Below are 23,099 nucleotides of genomic sequence, written 5' to 3'. Positions count from 1 at the left end.
CACGAATTATGGCTTCCTGAAGTTCACGAAGGGACTTTGGTTTTTTTTTTTTTTGGCAACTGCAGATTCCACACGATGCCAACAGTTCGCTATAGGATTCAGGTCCAGGCTATTTCCTGGCCGGCTAAGAGTTGTAATAGACTGTTCTTCCAACCATTTTTTCACCTGTAACAAATGTAAACACATTACTGTCACACCTCCAATGCAGAAATGAAGCTAAAGTAATTACAGAAGTACCTACTTACACTTTTCGCCTGATGACAAGGAGCAGAGTCATCCTGAAAGATGCAGTTACTTGGCAGGTTGAAATGGTCTCTAATGGTTGGCAGAAATTTGCCTTCCAATATAGCCAGGTATCCATTGGCATTTATGAATTTACGGAACCTTTTATGAACTGCAGGTGACGTACTCTGCGATATGAAATGCACTCCCATATCAATTGGCTGGTAAGGAATTTCACCGTAGACACCGTACAGGTATTCTTCACCATGACTATGGAAAATCATTTGTCTCCCATCAGAGCCATGCGGGTTGAATTTCTTCTCATCCGAGAAAGTAACTGACTTTCACTGCTCAGGGGTCCATTTGACATGCTCCTTTCACCAAATTAATCGGGCCTTTTTAATTTTTTGTGTGAGGAAGGTCTTCTTCTTAGGATGATGGGCTACAAGTCCATTTTTGAAGAGGCATCTTCTGACTGTTACTGCACTTGCTACCACTCCTGTATGTTCTTCCCATTCTCTTTTCAGCTGAGATGAAGAAGCTTTATGGTTTTTAAGGCATAAGCGCTTCAAAACATGGTCTTGTTTTGGTGTAGACTCGTTTGCATCCGGTTCCTTTTTTCCTCAGTAGAACCAGTATTCTTGAGTTTGGAAAGAAATCTACTCACTGTTGACTGATTACAAGACACTCTATAAGCAATATGACGGGAAGAACACCTTCCTCACGTAAAGCAACAATAGCACTCTTTCTTCGTGGCGTCAACTGCACGTAACTTGCCATCCTGACACAAGCAAGGAATGACTGCAACTCTTGCAGAGTGTGCTTATATAGCTGAAAGTAACAACTGATGCAATATTACATCATCACCTATGTGTGTCAATCTTATCTTATGCAATCTGTAAGAAATATTGCAATATACTTAGGTTAGGATAACAATTACAATTTTAAGGGATGATGCACTTTCTTTGAACACCAGTGTATGTCAGTGGAGAAACAAATGTAAAAATAAAAGGGTGGATAATTTTAAATACTTCAGCTTGATAAATTCTTTCCATTAATTTTGAAGTAATTACACTACTTTTATCATATGCACCAAAATTTTATTTGTAAAGGATGTGTTTTTTTGTCTTTTTTTTAATTGTGAGAATAATTTTTTCCTCCTTCATAAGAATCACGAAGAACAGAACAGTTAAGCACCATTCGGTCTTCCAGTACCTTACCTGTTCCTCACCCAAGCAGCCAGCCGCCAACACCAACTCGACTTGCAGGGTCTGGGACTCATTTTGAATTTGAAGAACGAGGCGATCTTATAATGTTTTATAATACTGTGAGTAGGGAAAAAATTCCTGTAATGTTAATCTTCATTTAAGGCAGTTTCTACTGCTTAATTTTATGAAATTTTAACCTAATTGAGAATTGAATTAAAAATAAATTGAAATTTTATAGATCTATATCTACTGAAATGGGTGCATTTATTCCTCCCATTTTCAGGCTAGACTCAAACATTACTTTCAGGCACTTCACGTGGCTCTTGGCAACAAAAGATGAATTTTGTAACAAGCCTATTTCAATTCCAACATCTCCGTCACCTTCACGAGGGCAAAATCAAATCACCTGTAGCCAAGAAACTCTGTGATGTAAATACGGATGTGGAAGATAAAATTAATCAATAAGTAACAATATTAGAGATCTATGCAGACCTTTTATAGTTATCGTTCTTTCTTTAATCACTTCACTCATTCATTCTAATGAATGAATGAATTCATTCTTCATTCTAATCACTTCTTTTTTCATGGGCTATCTTAATTTATTAAGATAGCCCTTAAAATTCTTAAATCCCAACTTTCCTTTGAATCAGTAATGGCTAAAATGTTGTGTACCTTTTCCTAACTTCATAAAAGGCTTTTATAGTTTAGAACAGGGTTTCCCAAACTTTTTCAAGTGTGGACTGTTCGCAGATTTTTTTTTTTTTTTTTGCAGCACGCCTATAGCTATAAATTAATGTATTTTCAATCATTATACTTGTAGGTTCAGGAAATAATGACACTACCATTAGGACATTTAACATACCAGTAATAATGCAGTTAGGTATTCATTAACATCAGTAAATATAAATAAAAAAAGAGGTACAGTGAAACTTCCCTTTAACGGACAGCCATGGTGAACGAGAATGTGTCCGCTAGAGAGAAGTGTCCGCTAACAAGAAGTCTGAGGGAGAAAAAAAAAAAGAAAGAAAGAAAAATCGTTAACGTTTAATGTAAAACTAAATTAAAATATATACAGATTTTGAACAATATTTTTGTAAATAATATACAATTACATACACAAGAGATAAAGAAAAATCATTAAACATTTAATGTAAAATTAAATTAAATTATATACAGATTTTGCACAATATTTTTGTAAATAATATTTATACAATTGTGCTATGCGTATTATGACTTTATCTTAAGAAAAATACATACAGTAATCACTTATTTTCTTCTGCACCTTCTTCCGGCTGATAATTTTGTTTTCAACATTTGTTTGGAGTGAAGAAACCATCTAAAGTACTTCAGTATCTTCTTCAGTGGCGAAAAACATTTTTAAGCGATTGATTTGTATGAGCGCTTCTTCTATTTTCATCGGTGGTTCGTCATTAATATTTTCTTCGGCAGAATGACCTCCTTCCATTTCTACATCCTCATGAGGAACTTCTTGAAAAATATCGATGATAATGTCGTTGATATCTAGAGCACCATCTTCTGTAGTGAGGTTCGAGTCTATATCTTTGTAGCCAGGGTCACTTGTAGTGGAAGTATCATACATTAGCATTAGTAGAGGCATTTCATGCAAGAAAGCAAGCTTATGCAGCATCAGCCAAAAAAAAATAAATAAATAAATTACCACTTCCACTTCACCCCTCTGTTCGTTGGAAATACCTGTCCTGCTGAGCCTTAAACTTATTTAGGCTATCAACTTCCACGACATGGGATGGAAGTCTATTCCACGAACCAACCACCCGCTGGCTAAAGGCAAATTTCCTCATGCCTATCCTACTTCTGTCTTTTCTCAATTTCAATTTATGCATTCTCAGGTGATTATTCTGTGCAAGAGGAAGAATCCCATCAGCATTGAGCATGCTCAAACCATTCAAGGCTTTATACACCTCTATCAGATCACCTCGCCTGTGCCTAGTCTCCAGACACTGTAATTTGCAAAACTTAAGCATTTCTTCTTAAGAGCACCCCTTTGTTCCATTCACTAATCTTGTTGCCCTTCTCTGTACTGGTTCCAGCATCTCTACATCCTTCTTGAAATGAGGCCTCCAGACCTGTACCATACCTAGAGTACCACAGTACTCTAGGTGTGGTTTGACCATTGCCTTATACAAGGGAATAATCACCTCCTTATCCCTGCTGGAAAAATTCCTGTATATCATTGACAATACTCCATGAGCTACTCTTGCAGCCCATCTGCACTGCTCAGAGAACTTCATATCTGCCTGCACAACCACCCCCAAGTCCCTTTCATTCTCTACCACTGTCAGTGTAGTACCACAGAGTTGATACGTTGCTCTGGGGTTGCTGTTTCCCATGTGTAGTACTTTACATTTGTCAATGTTAAACTTCATATGCCACCTCTCAGCCCATCTGCTCAACCTTTCCAGATCCTGTTGCAGCAGCATAGTGTCAGTAGTGTCCTTGACACCCTGCCAACCTTCGTATCGTCTGCAAACTTGGACATTAAACTTGATATATCAGTATCATTTATAAATACAGAAAACAATAATGGACCCAATACTGAACCCTGAGGGACTCCACTAATAACATTAGTCCACGATGAGCAGTGTCCATTGATTACCACTCTCTGTCTTCTCCCCCTCACCCACCCCTTTATCCATAGCAGCAATTTTCCTCCAATGCCACACTGCTCCAATTTGTGCAGCAGTCTTCCATGTGCAACAGTATCAAAAGCCTTTCTAAGATCCAAGTATATAATATCAAAGTTATTCCCTGCATCCAGTTCTTTTGTGACTGCATCATAGTATCCAATCAGATTGGTCAGGCAAGACTTCCCCTTAACAAAACCATGCTGGGTCCGAGCTATAACTGAAGTCTTGTCTAGATGATCCTGCAGTGCATCTTTAACCAGTGCCTCCATTAATTTTCCAGGAACAGAAGTTAAACTAACACGTCTATAATTACTTGTGTCGCCCTTTGATCCTCCTTTCTGAATTGGGGTTACATTTGCACATCTCCAGTTCATAGGTACTTCCCCTGAGTGCAAGGAAGCTCTCATAATTATAGCTAAGGGTTTGCTTACTTCCTTTGCTGCCTCCTTTAATATAACTGGATAGATCCCATCCACCCCAGATGCCTTTCTTGTATTTATCTTCAACAATTTCTCCTCCACTTTACTCTCAGTTATTACAAGATTTTCTAGCTTACTGCCAGAGTTGAATACACCTCTGGCATTCGCCTCGCTAAATAACTCCTCATGTGTGAATGTCAATGCAAAATATTCATTTAGTTTGTTAGCTACCTGAGCAGGATCATCAACACTTGACCCATCGATATCAAGTGGACCAATCTGATTCTTCCCCTTCCTTCTAGAGTTTACATAAGTAAAGAACTCTTTGCTGTTTTTCTTTGCATCCCTTGCCAAAGATTTCTCGTAATCTGCCTTCGCCTGCCTAACCTCCTTTGTAACTTGGTTACAGATCAGCTTGTATCTATCATAGGCTTCTGTGTCACGTGTTAATTTGTATGTATCCCATGCATTTTTCTTTTCTGCCTTAGGTCTCATTAGTTCATCTGAAATCCACTTAGGCCTAAACCTTGAACAATATTTCTTAGTTGGTATGTAAAGCCTAGTAGCTTCCAAGATAAGTTCTTTGAATGCTTTCCATTTTGAATTTGCTGTTGGTAACATCATCAGTTGGTCCCACTGTATAGAATTTAAATACTGTCTCAGTCCATCATAGTCGCCTTTACGAAAGCAATAACCCTTCCCTTTACCCCTAATGGTAGTTACCTCTTTGAGTAAATCCCAATTCAGCACACTGTGATCACTGCCACCTATTGATTCATTTACCTGCAGATTCTTAATGCATGAAGAATCACTACTGATAATCAAATCAAGAGTATTACTCCCTCTAGTTGCCTCCCAAACATGCTGATGTAGAAAACAATCATCCAATAAATCCTCAAAAGCCTTGCTAGTGTGTGAGTGACCAGCCGCCCAAATTCCAGTCAATATCTGGGAAATTAAAATCCCCCATTATAAGACTCTCTGATTTACTGGCCCACTCTATTTCCCCGTACAGTTTGTTATTATACTCATCAAAGTCATTAGGCCTATAGCACACTCCTACTCTCGATTTTGATCTCCCAATGCTTATGTCGCACCAAACTGACTCGACACTGCACTGTCCAGCAATGTCGACAGCAATACCTCAAATTCATCAAATTTATTTACTAAACTCCTAGCATTGGTGTACATGCAAGTATTACGTGCACCTGTTCTTTTTCTTAGCTACCCTAACACAACCTATGTGTTTATTTGTACCCTTGGTGCTCCACATTGTTGTTCACAACTTCAATTTTTGCGTTTGAGAAGCCAGACTTTACAAAACAGTTTGTTTTCTAATTGCGTTTACCGAAGAGGAATTGCGTTTACCCATTGAATCGCATCTAGGATACTGAGTTTCTTTGCAATGAGATGTCTTAAAACACGTTTTCTGTAGTGAAGTTTAAAATTTATTATCCCTTATTCCAAGGGCTGACACTCTGCAGTTGTGTTTGGTGGCAGAAAAATGATTTGAATGATACAATTCAATGTGCGGGTGAATAATTTTTGAATAATAACAGAAAAGAATAATTTTTCTGTTTTGACGAATCATGTTTTGGTTAAAGTGACTTATCCATTTGCTCATGATATCTCGTATCATCCACGCTTTTTTATTAGACTTCCAGTCACCTTCAAAAGATTCAACTTTATGCCCTTTAAACAACGAGGATTTTGTGGTTTTCCTATAACAAGAGGTTGTTCAAAGTCTCCCAGCATATTTGTACACAATAGTACAGTCAAGCGTTCCTTAGAAATTTTTCCGCCCTGGCACTTTTCGTTTTTTAAACTCATTGTTTTTTCAGGCTCTTCCTGTTTAAAAAACAACCTCGTTTCGTCACAGTTGTAAATATCCTTAGCTTCAAAATCAAGACATAACTCTTCCAATTTGACAGTCCACTCTGTTACAACCCCAGTATCAACAGATCCACCTTCACCACTTACGAGGCGCCTCCATAGCCAGGTGGGAAGGAGCAGCAGTGCGTAGCACACGCTTCTTGATTAGACCGGGGTTCGAGCCCGTCACCACCAAATACGGAGGATGCGGAAAGGTCAGGGAATGACCACCGCATATCCCGGAGCAATATGGCCTTAGTTGCTAATGCTCCTGAAAACCAAATAACAACAACAACAACAACCACCACTTACGGTTTTCCCAGAAATTTTATGCCGAGTTTTGAACTTGTCTACAGAAGCTTTGAACTCATTTACTCCCATAGATTTCGCAACCTCAATGCCTTTTCCCTAATAATAGGCCCATTAATGGGAATTTTTTTAGCACATGCGCAACAAAACCACTCATATTTAACATTGTCAGTTTGAAGTCCAACAGTTTCCGGGAATGATTTTTGAACCTGATCATTTACGTGTTGCCAAAATTGTTTGAGCAGTTCATTTTTTTTCTTTAGGATGTCGCTTACCTGCGTCTTCCCGATTTTTAATTTTGCAGCGAGTTTGCGAACACTGTTTTTTTGCCGATCATACGCATTAATGAGTTCGACTTTATCTTTTAAAGTTAAATGCTTATGAGAAGGCATTGTGTACTTCACACGACACTGAACAAAACTGAAAACTGAAACTCAAAAGACGAAAGGCCAACAAAATTCCCCCCCCCTCCCCCTTCACACACCGAATTCATCAGAATTTTTACATTTGCCTTAAAATTCTTGAAAAATGGGTTTAGAACCGCGACGTAAACCTTGATAAAATTCAGAGAATCGGAAATAGAAAATAAACAAACGATTGAGGCAATACGTGGAAGAAACGTTCCTAGAAAAAGGGCCGTGAGCTTGCCCACTGGCCTTTATGGGGATATCAAATTAAATGCTAATCTAAACGAAACAGTGCAGATTACCTGTCTGTGTCCGTTACAGAGAATGTCTGCTAGACAGAAGCTGAAAACACGTTAAAACCAATAGGGGAGAGTTGGGGAATTTGAAAATGTCCGTTGTAGAGAGATGTCCGTTAAAGAGAGGTGTCCGTTAGGAGGAGTTTCACTGTAATTCATTTCTTTATTTATTATCAAAGGTTTACATAAAATACCCAGGGGCTTACATTTGGTGAGTATGGGCTTGGCACACCCAGGATCTTGAACTGGATATCATCATTCATCTCTCTCTTGGTGATTCCCTTCTACTTCTGTTTCTCTCTCTCTCTCTCTCTCTCTCTCTCTCTCTCTCTCTCTCTCTCTCTCTCTCTCACACTCTCTCTCACACACACACACACACACACACACACACAGGGTAACTGGTAACTCGGAAAATTTTTTTGGCTGGTGCAGCGTCAGCCTCACGCATACACTATATGTCAACTACTACTAATAATAATAATAAAAATAAAATTGACATATATTTGAGTCTGTTTTTGGGCAAATAAATATAAAATGAGTAGGGTGATGCTGTTTTCGATTACATTGTAATTTTAAATCACGGGGAAAAGATATCAAATTGATTCTCAAATCTTTATCAACAGCCAATCTGTTCCAGTATTTGGTTTTTTTTTTTTTTTTAATTAATGTTGAGAATGCAGTATCACATTTGTAAGTTGTTGTTACAAATGGCATAAAAAATTGCAGTGCTTTTTCTGATAAATTCTTATGTTCTTCGGTGACTTAACCAAAAATTTATCAATGAGACCTAATTGAAGCAGCCTTTTAATGCTCTGTCACATGACAGTTCAATAACTGAATCAATAATCAGAATTCTTCCACATTAAAAGTAAATGGGTTTCAAATCCACATTTTACTGCTGTCAATTGAAGGAAAATATTCTTGAAAGTTTGATTTTACATAAATAGGACACCTTAATTAGCCAATTAAAATCATTAAACCTGTCTTTAAATTCGAATATTGCATCCTTTGGTGATGGAGGATGTTGCTCCAAAAACAATAAGTACTCATTCTTCATTTCAATTATTCGTTTCAATAGATTTCCTCTTGATAACCATTGAATATCACTGTGTAATAGAAGATATTCATAATTGCTTCCTAATTATTTGCATAAAGCAGTAAAGGTTCTTGAATTCCAGGAATATTATATAGTTAACAAATTTGACACATTCTTGAATAGCTGTATTCAAAACCAAAGGCATTTTTTTATTTTTTATTTTTTTATAGCTAACACTTCTAGGAGAATACTGCTATTCACAATCTGGAGCCACCTCTCGAACCCTCAGAAAATGTCCCATACGGGAACCTGCCATTGAACAGGCACCATTGCAACTCAATCCGACACATTTGTTTCAATCGATTCCACTTTGAGTTATATAATTATTGATTAATTTAAAAAGTTCTTCAGCCGTTGTTCTCGTTGATGGGGGTTTACAAAAAAAAAATCTTCACTGACGGTGTCCTTAAAATCATACTTTGCAAACCACATTAAATTGGCATTATCTGCTATGTCTATACAGTACTTCCATCCACTTGAAAAGAAAAAAGTTTCCAGTTTTGAATGCACTTTATGAGAGTTCAATATTATTCGTTTGCCACTTTCACAGTTCTGCGCTTCACTGTATTATTTCATAAGGAGAGTAAATGCAGCTGATTTTCTTTCTTTTTATAAAGGTGAGATGTAATTATTTTAGTGTGGGAAGTATTAACTTTTAGCATATTAGCATTAGTAGAGGCATATGATGCAAGAAAGCAAGCTTATGCAGCATCAGCCAACAAAAAAAAAAAAAAAAAAAAAAAACCCTTCCACTTCACCCCTCCGTTCATTCGAAATACCTGTCCAGCTGAGCCTTAAACTTATTTAGGCTATCAACTTCCACGACAAGGGATGGAAGTCTGTTCCACCAACCAACCACCCACTGGCCAAAGGCAAATTTTTGCACATCTATCCTACATCTGTCTTTCTTCAATTTGAATTTATGCCTTCTCAGGTGATTATTCTGAGCAAGAGAAAGTATCCCATCAGCATTGAGCATGCTAAAACCATTCAAGGCTTTGTACACCTCTATCAGATCACCTCGCCGGTGCCTAGTCTCCAGACACTGTAATTTGCAAAACTTAAGCCTTTCTTCATAAGAGCAACCCTTCGTTCCGTTCACCAACCTTGTTGCCCTTCTCTGTACTCGTTCCAGCAGCTCTACATCCTTCTTGAAATGAGGCCTCCAGACCTGTATACAGTACTCAAGATTGCGGCCTGACCATTGCCTTATACAAGGGAATAATCACCTCCCTATCCCTGCTAGAAAAATTCCTGTATATCATTGATAAGACACCATGAGCTACTCTTGCAGCCCATCTACACTGCTCAGAGAACTTAATATCTGCCTGCACAATTACCCCAGGTCCTTTTCATTCTCTACCACTGTCAGTGTAATACCACAGAGTTGATACATTACTCTGGGGTTGCTGTTTCCCATATGTAGTACTTTACATTTGTCAATGTTAAATTTCATTTGCCACCTCTCAGCCCATCTGCTCAACCTTTCCAGATCCTGTTGCAGCAGCATAGCGTCAGTATCATCCTTAACAACGCTGCCAACCTTTGTATCGTTTGCAAACTTGGACATTAAGCTTGATTACCATCATCATTATCATTTATAAATACAGAAAACAAATGTACCCAACACTGAACACTGAGGGACTCCACTAATAACATTAGTCCACGATGAGCAGTGTCCATTAATTACTACTCTCTGTTTTGCCACTCAACCATCCCTTTATCCATAGCAACAATTTGCCACCAATGCCACACTGCTCCAATTTGTGCAGCAGTCTTCCATGTGCAACAGTATCAAAAGCCTTTCTAAGATCCAAATATATAATATCAAAGTTATTCCCTGCATCCAATTCTTTTGTGACTACATCATAGTATCCAATCAAATTGATTAGGCAAGACCTTCCCTTAACAAAACTGAGCTGTCTGTGTCTGGGCTGTAACTGAATTCTTGTCAAGAGATGATCCTGCAATGCTTCTTTAACCAGTGCTTCCATTAATTTTCCTGGAACAGAAGTTAAACTCACAGGTCTATAATTACTTGTGTCAGCCTTTGATCCTTCTTTGTGAATTGGGGTCACACTTACACATCTCCAATCTGTGGGTACCTTCCCTGAGTCCAAGGAAGCTCTCATAATTATGGCTAACAGATTACTTTACTTCCTTTGCTGCCTCCTTTAATATAACTGGATAGATCCCATCCACCCCAGGTGCCTTTTTTGTATTTATCTTCAACAATTTCTCCTCCACTTTACTCTCAATTATTACAAGATCGTCTAGCTCACTACCAGTGTTTACTTCATCTATGGCATTCCCCTTCCTGAATAACTTTTCATGTGTGAATGTAGATGCAAAATATTCATTTAGTTTGTTAGCTACCTGAGCAGGATCATGAACAGTTGAACCATCGATATCAAGTGGACCAATCTGATTCATCCCCTTCCTTCTAGAGTAAAGAAGTAAAGAACTCCTTGCTGTTTTTCTTTGCATCCCTTGCCAAAGATTTCTCGTAATCTGCCTTCGCCTGCCTAGCCTCCTTTGTAACTTGGTTACAGATCAACTTATATCCATCACAGGCTTCTGTGTCACATGGTAATTTATATGTATCCCATGCATTTTTCTTCTCTGCCATATGTCTCATTAGTTCATCTGACATCCATTTAGGCCTGAACCTTGAACAATATTTCTTAGTTGGTATGTAAAGCCTAGTAGCTTCCAAGATAAGTTCTTTGAATGCTTCCCATTTTGAGTTTGCTGTTGGTAACATCATCAGTTGGTCCCACTGTATAGAATTTAAATACTGTCTCAGACCATCGTAGTTGCCTTTACGAAAGCAGTAACCCTTCCCTTTACCCCTGATGGTAGTTACCTTCTTGAGTAAATCCCACTTCAGCACACTGTGATCACTGCCACCTAGTGGTTCCTGTATCTGCAGATTCTTCATGCATGAAGAATCACTACTGATAATCAAATCAAGAGTATTGCTCCCTCTAGTTGCCTCCCGAACATGCTGATTTAGAAAACAATCATCCAATAAATCCACAAAAGCCTTGCTAGTGTGTGAGTGACCAACCCACAAATTGCAGTCAATATCTGAGAAATTAAAATCCCCCATTATAAGACTCTCTGATTTACTGGCCCACTCTATTTCTCTGTACAGTTTCATATTATACTCATCAGAGTCATTAGGCCTATAGCACACTCCTACTCTCAATTTTGATCTCCCAATGCTTATGTCACACCAAACTGACTCGACACTGCACTGTCCAGCGATGTCGACTGGCTTCACATCCTTGGATTTTGTGTTTCTTATCTAAAAGCATAACCCCTCCTCCCTTTCTATCCTGTCTATCCTTTCTGTAGATGTTGTACTCCCCAAATTCCAGTTTTGCATTACTTAAATCTGTGTGACACCACATCTCTGATATCCCAACAATATCCGCCTTTGATGCTTTTTGAGCAATACTTCAAATTCATCAAATTTATTTACCAAACTCCTAGCATTGGTGTACACGCAAGTATACATGCACCTGTTCTTTTTCTTAGCTATCCTAACACAACCTATGTGTTTATTTGTACCCCAATGATTCCCAGCAGTCTCTGAAATATCCTGCATCTTATTTTCCAGGCTGCGGCTCATTCCAATAGAAGCATTGCAAGAATCACTTTCACCTCTGCCAGTGGCTACTGTTAATCTATTAGTCCTTGTATCCCCCCAATCTAGCAGTTTTCCGACCGACCTAACACTGCCTCGATAGAATCAGCAAACATTCTTGTACCCTTTCTATTTTTTTAATATAGCTGTATTTGGTATTTTATTACATGTTCATTTTTTCTATTTTTCACCAATAGTATGAGGGTATCCTGTCTGGGCTATTAGTTTTGCAACTTCATATGAGGCTATAACCAAGTCTTGATTACATCTCACGAAACCGTCTTTACAAAACTTTTTCTAGATAAAATATATTCATTTTTCTTATTAATGAAAAATTCCTTTGAATATTCTCGATGCACACTAAGTGACGTTTCAGTTTTGAGAGTTTCATGCATCCATTTGACTATGTTTCAAAACGAATAACGCACAGTTGCATATAGTTATCTCAGATGAAACCAAATTTTAAATAATCTTCATAATACTGCCTTGTCGAAGAGGTTTTGGATTTCTTTTCCACACTTTCAGTCTGCCTATTGCCATGGTGTTTATTTTTATTATCTCTACTTGTACTAGGCTACACATCACTTGACTTGTTAGATGGACATTTCTTCAGCCATTTATCCATATTAAAAATGACATCATGTTTATATAAATATATATTTTTAAAAAATGTGTAATACTATGTATTAAATTTATCACTTCACAGGCAACTGCGATGAAAAAGAATAAGACACAACAATAGCCACATCGTCATCATCATCAGCCATTTTCAATCCACTGCAGGATGAAGGCCTCTCCAGCAACTTTCCAGTTCCTTCTGTTTTGAGCACTGGCCATCCATTTACAACCAAAATCTCGTGACTTTCATCTATCCATCTCCGCCTTTGTCTTCCAGGTTTTCTTCTAGCTCCTCTTGGGTACAAGAGTTCTTTAGTTTTGATAAGAATGTCCTTTACTTGATTTTGCTGCCTAATCACCGTGTTTCTCCTTATCTAACAGTCTGATTCCCAATATAATTCGTTCCATTCTTCGCTGTGTAGTTCTCAGCTTCTCTTCCATAAGTCATGGTGGGGAGTATACGTTGATTCATTATTTTACGTTTTAGACAAACTGGGATATTGCTCTTCAGTATGTGACTATATTTCCTGAATGCTATCCATCCAAAATTTATTCTTCTCTTGACTTCCAGCCATTTATCATTATTACAGCTAATAACTTGTCCCAGACATATGACTCCACCTTTTCAATTACTGCTCCTTCAAACCTTATTTCGCTTTCCGTTGCATACTTGTTCATCATTACTTTTGTTTTAGCCATATTCATCTTTAGTCCAAAATCCTTACTAACTGTGCATAACTGATTAAGATTTTCCTCTAATTCTTTGGGATCATGGCTTATAACCACAATGTCATCTGCAAATCGTAAATGGTTTAGGTACCCTCCGTTCACATTGACTCCTTTCTGTGACCAGTCTAATCTTCTGAAAGCTTCCTCAAGGGCAGCAGTAAACAGCTTCGGAGATATTGTGTCCCTTTGTCGAACTCCTTTCTCGATTTTAAATTTGCTACTATTTTTGTCTAGTCTAATAAAGGAGGTAGCACTCTCATATATTTTCTTCAAAATCATAATATATGGGGTATCTATGCCTTGTCTTTCCAGTGCCCGAAACATTTCCTTATGCTGTATGGAGTCAAATGCCTTTTCATAATCCACAAATGCCAGGCATAATGGTGTTTTATATTGATTTGCTTTCTCCATTAGCTGTGATATTACGTGAAGTTGAGAATCCTGTGCTAAAGCCAGCTTGCTCTTTCCGTTGATTCTCATCAAGTATTCTTTCTAATCTGTTAGTAATGACCCTTGTGAACAACTTGTAGATGTGGGATAACAAGCTAATTGGTCTGTAATTTCCCATTTCTGATTTATCTCCTTTCTTATGCAGCAAAACTATGATTGCATTATTCCACTGCTTAGGCGTTACACCTTTTCTAATGCACTTTGTGAAGAGCCTTGACAGTTTGTGTTATGTCTCTTCCTCCCAATTTTAACAACTCTACAGTAACTTCATCATAGCCACATACACTCTGCCTTATTGGGTTCTAACTGGCTGCTCATGACTGTTGTGTGGTTCGTAAGTTAGAGATGGCACAGGCAGCCCAGATGCAAGATGTACGCATGCGTGCTAATTACATGGCATAATAAAATTGATGAGAACATCAGCCACTGGTGTGTGTGTGTGTGTGTGTGTGTGTGTGTGTGTGTGTGTGTGTGTGTGTGTGTGTGTGTGTGTGTGTGTTAAGAGCTGAGCCACCTGGAGGCATCATAGATATAAATTTAATAAATTATAAAAGCATTAAATTTATTTTTTTTAATATAGCTGGGTATTTGGTATTTTATTACATGTTCGTTTTTTCTATTTTTTCAGGAAATTTTCTTGTAGTGTTATGTAGGTATATTTCAAATAAGTTGTTTGCAGACCACACTTTGGGAAACCCTGGTTTAGAAGCTGTTGCCATATGAGCAGCACTAAGAATTCCAGCAATATTACTCTAATTATACCTTCTACCAAATTCTTCTTTTAGGCTTTAAGAACCAGAAGGCCTTACAATTCAAGTGCCAAACCCTTCTGTCTCCTAAGTGGCTTTAATGTGCATCACCTGTGAGGATCTCACAGGGATTGAAACTTGACTGGATCAACAGCATTTAAAGACTGGCTAGCACCTTACACTAGGTTCCACTTGAGTACTTGATATCTGTCTTTTACCCTCTCTATTATGATGTATAGAGTGGGGAGTCTTAAATGACCCACACAGTAGTTAGCATTTTTCTTTTCATATGTAGAATCCAAACAGAAAAAATTCCATCCCCAAATTATTAAGCAACATGGAAATTCTCAAAGGCTGACTGGGCCAAATATTTGGCCCATATTTATTTTGATAATCAACTTATTAAACCAATCAGTACATCAGTCAAGGTACTGAACACATCACCAAACAAATCCTGCCAGCAGCAACTTCTGAAGCAATACTGCACGCCTCTGCAGATTTGCAAACATGCAAAGCACTGAGGGAATAAAGCTTGTGCCAATGCTAAAAAGAACAAAAAGACGAGGCCTGGAATCTGTTTTGAAGGTTTCCCATTACCTTATACCCTATATTATATGTGGAACTCAAAGCTAAAGCATGACAGATTAAAAGACAAGCCAAAAAAGATTCACGGATACAGTTTGCCTCTACCATAACTGAGACACCAACGTTCAAGTGATTTGTAAAAAAAATTCAGCAATTAAATGGTAAATGTCTCCTGACCCCTGCATCAATCATAATTATCGATGGGAAAGAAATATTCTCCCCTGAGGAAATAGCCAATGTTCCTGCAGATATATATATATATATATATATATATATATACACACACACACAGCCACTCCCCGGCTTACATGATATTCGACTTTATATAAGTATTTTGCATCCCATAGGAATAATTGGAGGTATCATATATCGTAATGTGAACCCAATAGCACTTTTTTTTTTGGTAATTCTTTCCAAGACCTCGGAAGTTGATATTTCCTCTATATAACTAAGCTATTTATCTTTCTAAAAGGTCATTTTTATAATGGAAATTGCACTAATCTTTCATCATTATCATATGTTCTGTTATCTGTTATAAGAATCAGTTTTGTACGCATTTGTGATATTCTAAAACACATTTCTGGAGGTCACTACCATAGAGCAATAAAAACAATTTCCACATTCCTGTTTATTAGGCTTTTCTGTTAGTGCAATCTATTATAAATGGGTAGTAAACTCGATCTTATTGCATTTGCAATAATACCGATAACTGGAATTCTGTGGGTTTTTATGTTACGGTATTATGGTGAAATGAGTTCTCCTTCACTGAAATCTTCAATCATATAAAAAACATAAATAAATTTTCAGAATCTTCTCTTCATTCTTATTTACTTATTACAATGGTGAAGAGAAAGGGACCAACGGAACGTGGAAGTGCTCGCAGTGCTAGGAAATTAAACAAAATTGATTTAGAAATGAAAATGACTAATTAAGAATTACGAAGCAGGACAAAGTTTCTCATCTGTTGCACGGAATTAGGTCTCGCTGCTTCAACAGTGAATGCTATTTTAAAGGACAGTCTGCAAATAAAAGAATATGTTAAAGGATCAGTTCATTTAAGATGAACATCATCATCATGAGCCATTTTCAATCCACTGCAGGATGAAGGACTCTCCAGCAACTTTCTAGTTCCTTCTGTTTTGTGCAATGACCATCCATTTACTACCCACCAACTAATCAATTTCATATGTCCATCTCAGTTGTTGTCTTCCAGGTTTTCTCTTAGCTCCTCTTACCATTCTGTTATTTTCTTAGTCCATCTATCATCATGTCTTCGAGCTATGTGTCCTGCCCAAGACTATTTTAGTTTTGATAAGAATGTCCTTTACTTGAGTTTGCTGCCAAATCCACGTGTTTCTCTTCTTATCTAATAGTCTGATTCCCAGTATAATTCGTTCAATTCTGCCTGTGTAGTTCTCAGCTTCTCTTCCATTCTTTGGTGAGTGTCCAAGTTTCACTTCCATAAGTCACGATGGGGAGTATACATTGGTTCATTATTTTACGTTTCAGACAAATTGGGATATGCTCCTCAGTATGTGACTATATTTCCTGAATGCTATCCATCCAAAATTTATTCTTCTCTTGACTTCCATCCGTTCATCATTATTACAGCTAATGACTTGTCCCAGATAAGTATATGACTCCACCTTTTCAATTACTGCTCCTTCAATCATTATATCCCTTTCTGTGGCATACTTGTTCATCATTACTTTTGTTTTAGCCATATTCATCTTTAGTCCAAAATCCTTACTAACTCTGCTAAATCCTTACTCTGCCTACCTGATTATAAGATTTTCCTCTAATTCTTTGGGATCGTGGCTTATGACCAAAATGTCATCTGCAACTCGGAAATGATTTAGGTACTCTCCATTCACATTGACTCCTTTCTGCGACCAGTCTAATCTTCTGAAAGCTTCCTCCGGGGCAGCAGTAAACAACTTCGAGGATATTGTGGTCGAACTCCTTTCTCAATTTTAAATTTATTACTGTCTTTGTCTAGTCTAATAAAGTAGGTAGCATTCTCACATATTTTCTTCAAAATCATAATATATGGGGTATCTGTGCCTTGTCTTTCCAGTGCCCGAAACATTGCCTTATGCTGTTGGAGTCAAATACCTTTTCATAATCCACAAATGCCAGGCATAATGGTGTTTTATATTCATTTGCCTTCTCTATTAGCTATGACATTACGTGAACGTGATCCATAGTTAAGAATCCTGTCCTAAATCCAGCTTGCTCTTTCGGTTGATTCTCATCAAGTATTCTTTCTAATCTGTTAGTAATGACCCTTGTGAACAACTTGTAGATTTGGGATTACAAGCTAATTGGTCTATAATTTCCAATTTCTGATTTATCTCCTTTCTTATGCAGCAAAACTATGATTGCATTATTCCACTCCTTAGGTGCCACACCTTTTCTAATGTATTTTGTGAAGAGTCTTGCCAGTTTTTTTGTCATGTCTCTTCATTCCAATTTCAACAACTCTACAGTAACTTCATCTTCCCACGGAGCTTTCTGATTCTTCATTTTCTTCAACGAATGTTCTACCTCATCAGGAAGGATATCAGGTATGTTGTATATGTTAGTAATTTGCAACCCATGTTCCCCGCTGCTGGCATCATTCCCTCGCTCCTTGTATAACTCTTAATAGTAGTCTTCTGCTATATGAATTATGCCTCCTTCTCTGCTATTCATAAGTCATCATCATCAGCCATTTTCAATCCACTGCAGAATGAAGACCTCTCCGGCAAATTTCCAATTCCTTCTGTTTTGAGCACTGGCCATCCATTTACTACCCACAATCTCATGAATTTCATCTATCCATCCCTGCATTTGTCCTCCAGGTTTTCTTCTAGCTCCTCTTGGGTACCATTCTGTTATTTTCTTAGCCCATCTGTCATCATGTCTTCGAGCTATGTGTTCTGCCCAATACCATTTTAGTTCTTTAGTTTTGATAAGATTGTCCTTTACTTGAGTTTGCTGCCTAATCCATGTGTTTCTCTTCTTATCTAATAGTCTGATTCCCGATATAATTCATTCCATTCTTCTCTGTGTAGTTCTCAGTTTCTCTTCCATAAGTCATGGTAGGGAGTATACATTGGTTCATTATTTTACGTTTCAGACAAACTGGGATATTGCCCTTCAGTATATGACTATATTTCCTGAATGCTATCCATCCAAAATGTATTCTTCTCTTGACTTCCAGCCAGTTGTTATTATTACAGCTAATAACTTGTCCCAGATATGACTCCGACTTTTCAATTATTGCTCCTTTAATCATTATTTCCCTTTCTGTGGCATACTTGTTCATCATTACTTTTGTTTTAGCCATATTCATCTTTAGTTCAAAATCCTTACTATCTGTGCATAACTGATTAAGATTATCTTCTAATACTTTGGGATCGTGGCTTATGACCACATTGTCATCTGCAAATCATAAATGGTTTAGGTACTCTCCGTTCACATTGACTCCTTTCTCCAACCAGTCTAATCTTCTGAAAGCTTCCTCAAGGGTAGCAGTAAACAGCTTCGGAGATATTGTGTCTGCTTGACGAACTCCTTTCTCAATTTTAAATTTCCTACTGTCTTTGTCTAATAAAGGAGGTAGCATTCTCATATATTTTCTTCAAAATCATAATATGTGGGGAATCTGTGCCTTGTCTTTCCAGTGCCCGAAACATTGTCTTATGCTGTATGTCAGTAATGAACACTTTTTTTCAAGAAAAGGGTGAACAGAAAGTGGACATGGAAGAGTCCAAATGGATTAACAACTAATGAAATCGACTTCATCCTCACTAACAGAAGATATATTGTGAATGATGCTACTGTCCTGAATAAGGTAAATCATTGGATGGAAGTGATCACAGAATGGTAAGATGTACACTTGATTTAGATGTAGGAAAGGAAAGGAAAAAACTGACTCGAGTAAATAATACAAAGGTTTTTGAGGTAACAGAAGAGGAGAAAAAAAAAGCAGTATGTACTGGAACTTAAGAACAAGTTTCAGCTTCTGCAGACTGCTCAGGACCAAGATATCGACGAGGAATATTACAACATTCTGAAAGTGATAAAGCCCAATAAGCCTATAGGGAAAAAGAAATCCAAAGAAGAAAAAATTAGTCAAGAAACACTTGTTATGATGAACTGAAGGCAAAAAATTAAGAGCAAGATAAACATTGACAAGGAGAAAATTGAGTATACTGAGTTATGCAAAGCCATTAGAAAGAGACTCAGAGAGGACATAGGAAAATTTAACAAAAGAAAAGTAGAACAAGCATTAAGGGAAAACAAAGGATTGAAATCAGCAGCCATGAGCAGTAATACAGAAAGACAAATGATACTGAAACTGAAGAAAACGATGGTTTACTTATAAACAGTACAGAAGGCTATAATTCAAATAGCAGAAGACTGCTATAAAGAATTATACAAGGAGCGATGGAATGATGTCAGCAGTGGGGAAGATGGATTGCAAATTAGCAACACATACGACATACTCAATATTCTTCCTGATGAGGTAGAACATGCATTGAAGAAAATCAAGATTCAGAAAGCACCGGGGGAAGATGAAGTTACTGTAGAGTTGTTAAAATTGAGAGGAAGAGACAACACAAAAACTGGCAAGGCTCTTCACCAAGTGCATTAGAAAAGGTGTGATGCCTAAGCAGTGGAATAATGCAATAATAGTTTTGCTGCATAAGAAAGGAGATAAATCAGAAATTGGAAATTATAGACCAATTAGCTTGTTATCCCACATCTTGAGATTCTGCAAATTCCACAAGTCTTTCGTCTCTTTCATTTCTTTCACCAATTCCGAAATTTCCTATAGTTCTCCTTTCTGTGCTGTTTTGTCTTTTTCCGACCTTAGCATTGAAGTCCCCCATAATAATAGTGTAGTTGGTTTTCTGCTCATCTAGAAGACTCAATTTCAGTGTACATTTCTTCAACCTCTTCATCATCATGGCTCAATGTTGGTGCATAAATCATTATAACCTTTAGCTTGTACCTCTTAGAAATCTTGACACCCTTGGTAATGTACTTTTGAATTCCAAAATGTTGTTTATTAAATCTTTATGGACCAGAAACCCAACTCCACCTTCACTCTTTTCAGTTTCCATTGGTGTACAGTAGATTTCCACTTGATAAACTTATAAGTTATTCATTTCTTCTTCTCGTTTCAGCCAATCCGATGATATTCCAATTCACATTTTCTAATTCCTTTTCCAGCTCTAATATCCTGTCTTAAACCGATGAGTGATCTTACGTTGTAACAGGCCAAGTTCAGTTTCCGTGCATGGCAGTCTGGTCGTACCCAGAGATTCTTAGCACCCTCTGCTTCCACTCTGATCCTCTCGCTGCCGTAAGAGGGGGAGTGAAAGCCGCTGGGGACTGAGGGCCATTTGTTTCATTGTGCTGTCATGTCCTTTAGAGTTTGATGTTTTCCTCTTCACGCTGACCAGGCATCTTGAAGAGAACCACTCTACACGTTTGTTGCCACCTAAGTGGCGTAACAGGGCTTACCACCGAGAAAGTGTACATGAGTGGATTTTAGGGAGGCAGGTCAACCGGACTTCTCCTAAATTTTCTGAAATAGAAAGATATTGGATCTATCAGTGTTTTAGACTGAGTGTCTGATAACACACAGAATGCCTGTTCCCCTCTAAGTGATCACAAAACAGCGTTTAGGTGCTATATCGAAGATGGATAAGCATTAATAATAATATGGATGGAAAATCGGATTCAGAAGCAAGTGCCCCTGAGTCCAAAGCCATTCAAGCAAAAGCAAGGATATTAAGGATTAGTATGGCGAACCCCAAGCCAAGTTCATGGCAAGAAATGGGTGGTTTAATAGGTTCAAGCATTGTGCTGGTTTCCAAAACATTAAAGTATGCAGCGAAGTCGCCAGTGCTGATTCTGCAGCTACAGAGAAATTTTGCATGTTGGGAAAAAAACCTTTCTAAATCTCCATTCCAGACACACTCAATTCATATTCTGTCACCTGTGTGGAGACTGCACCAAAAAAAAAAAAAAAAAAAAAATATCGAGCTTCTTGAAAGGGTCCAAAGATGGGTAACTTGCCTAGTGAGATCAGCAAAAGGGCATCCATGTGAGGAAAGACTTAAAAACATTTTTAGTGGACTTTATATATTTTTATTTTGTTTTTCATCGTATTTTGGTCATGTTCTGACTTATGTTTTTGGCCTGCGTTTTTTCAGACAATGTCTTCCATCATTAGAGGTTACATGGGGTTTGATATTTCTGGGGTCGGGTAGGGGTCTATGACTGTGATCCTGGGGTATTGAATTACTGGTGGGCTGATGGTGAGGGAACACATTGAGAAACAAAATTATTTTAAATTATCGCTCGTAATTTATTGGCATTCTATGAGAGTTGGATAAGAAGAAATCTTATAGACGGAATAAAGGTAATTCCTTTGTTTATTCTTGAACGTTAATTTATGATAAAAGTTTCTCTTCATATTAACTATAGTCGATTGTCCTGTTGGTTTTAACAGAGCCTTGTGACTTGCAGTGCAGATAAGGCTGAAAAGTTGAATATCTGATATAAGAAACAGTTGTAGTGATTGAATATTTACAGGCACTCATTATAGCAGCAGAAGGAAGCAACTTCATTACATGGAAAACTGGAAAACTACAGTCTTAGTGGAATCTGTCATTTTGACTTGATTTCAACTCTTCTCTGTCTCACCATCATTTATATGGTACCGTAGTGTTTCCTCTTTCATTTTCTTTTTTTTAATAAAAATAGTAACACTATTAAAATTATGTATAATCAGCAGTCACTGCCCACACCTGTGAGGTGTAACTCAAAAAATAACGTGTCTGTCTGTCTGTGTACTGATTGATGAAAAAAATGTTATTTTCTGTACTTTCCTAAATAACCCCAGGGGCTCACATCTAGTGAGTATGGGCTTGGCACACCCAGGGTCCTGAGCTGGATATCATCATTCTTCTTTTTCTTGGTGATTCTCTTCTGATTCTTGTTCTCTCTCTCTCTCTCTCTCTCTCTCTCTCTCTCTCTCTCTCTCTCTCTCTCTCTCTCTCTCTCTCTCTCTCTCTCTCTCTCTCTCTCTCTGGGTAATTCAGAATTTTTTTTTTTTTTTTTTTTGGCTGGTACAGCATAAGCCTTAGGCTTCCTTGCACCATATGCTAATAATAATAAATTTTTACTTGCTATGGTTTTTTGAATATTTATTTATTGTTTTTCCAGAGTTATAGTTGCAGCCCCACCACATTTTTTTTCTTTTAATTTTTAGTAATGATAGCAGAGGAAACAGAATGCTACAAAGCGTAGAATTGTGTTTATTCAAGTTTATAAAACTCTCCATGTGATCTAACAGTTGATAACAGCTCTAAAGGCTCAGAACTACTTATTTTTGAATAATAAACAGTATAAGCAATAATAACCTCGGATAGAGTTAGCAATATTCAGATATTGTATGCTCCATAGCATGCCAAATTTGAAATAGATTTTGAAAAAAACAATTGAAAATGGAAGTGAAAAGTAATATCTATTATATGCATATGGCTTGTAATTTTTTAGGAACTATTTATACATATAATAAGCAGAAATGTGTATGTGGGCATTTTAAAATTTTCACATTTAAGTGTTTTTTAAATGGAAAAAGCTCATAGATTCATTTTTATATTTTATGCCTATAACATTTTTAGCATTGTAGCATATGCTCATAAGCATCTGTTGTCTTCATCATGTCTGTCTGTATGCATACAACAACTTGCCTCCCAGTGATTGTACATGGACTTTATTCTTGACTCCCATCTTCATGTGCATGGACTGTATTGT

At 37.4% G+C, this 23,099-nt stretch overlaps 1 protein-coding gene across 1 annotated transcript in view; it reads left to right on the top strand.

The window, feature by feature from the left end:
- The window catches only part of LOC150079073 (retinoblastoma-like protein 1), a 753,431-nt gene that overhangs the window by 664,000 nt on the left and 66,332 nt on the right, over nt 1-23,099 (top strand). The window contains exon 21 of the mRNA XM_090383691.1: nt 1,392-1,549. Within this exon, the coding sequence (XP_090239817.1) occupies nt 1,392-1,549 (158 nt within the window). The remainder of the gene's footprint in view (nt 1-1,391; nt 1,550-23,099) is intronic.

This window comes from Mastigoproctus giganteus, chromosome 10, assembly GCF_048544385.1.
Source record: "Mastigoproctus giganteus isolate SK-2022 chromosome 10, ASM4854438v1, whole genome shotgun sequence".
In the NCBI taxonomy this organism is placed as follows: Eukaryota; Metazoa; Arthropoda; class Arachnida; order Uropygi; family Thelyphonidae; genus Mastigoproctus; species Mastigoproctus giganteus.
Note: the sequence above shows the minus strand (reverse complement) of the source record. Positions and strands in the feature narration are given on the sequence as shown.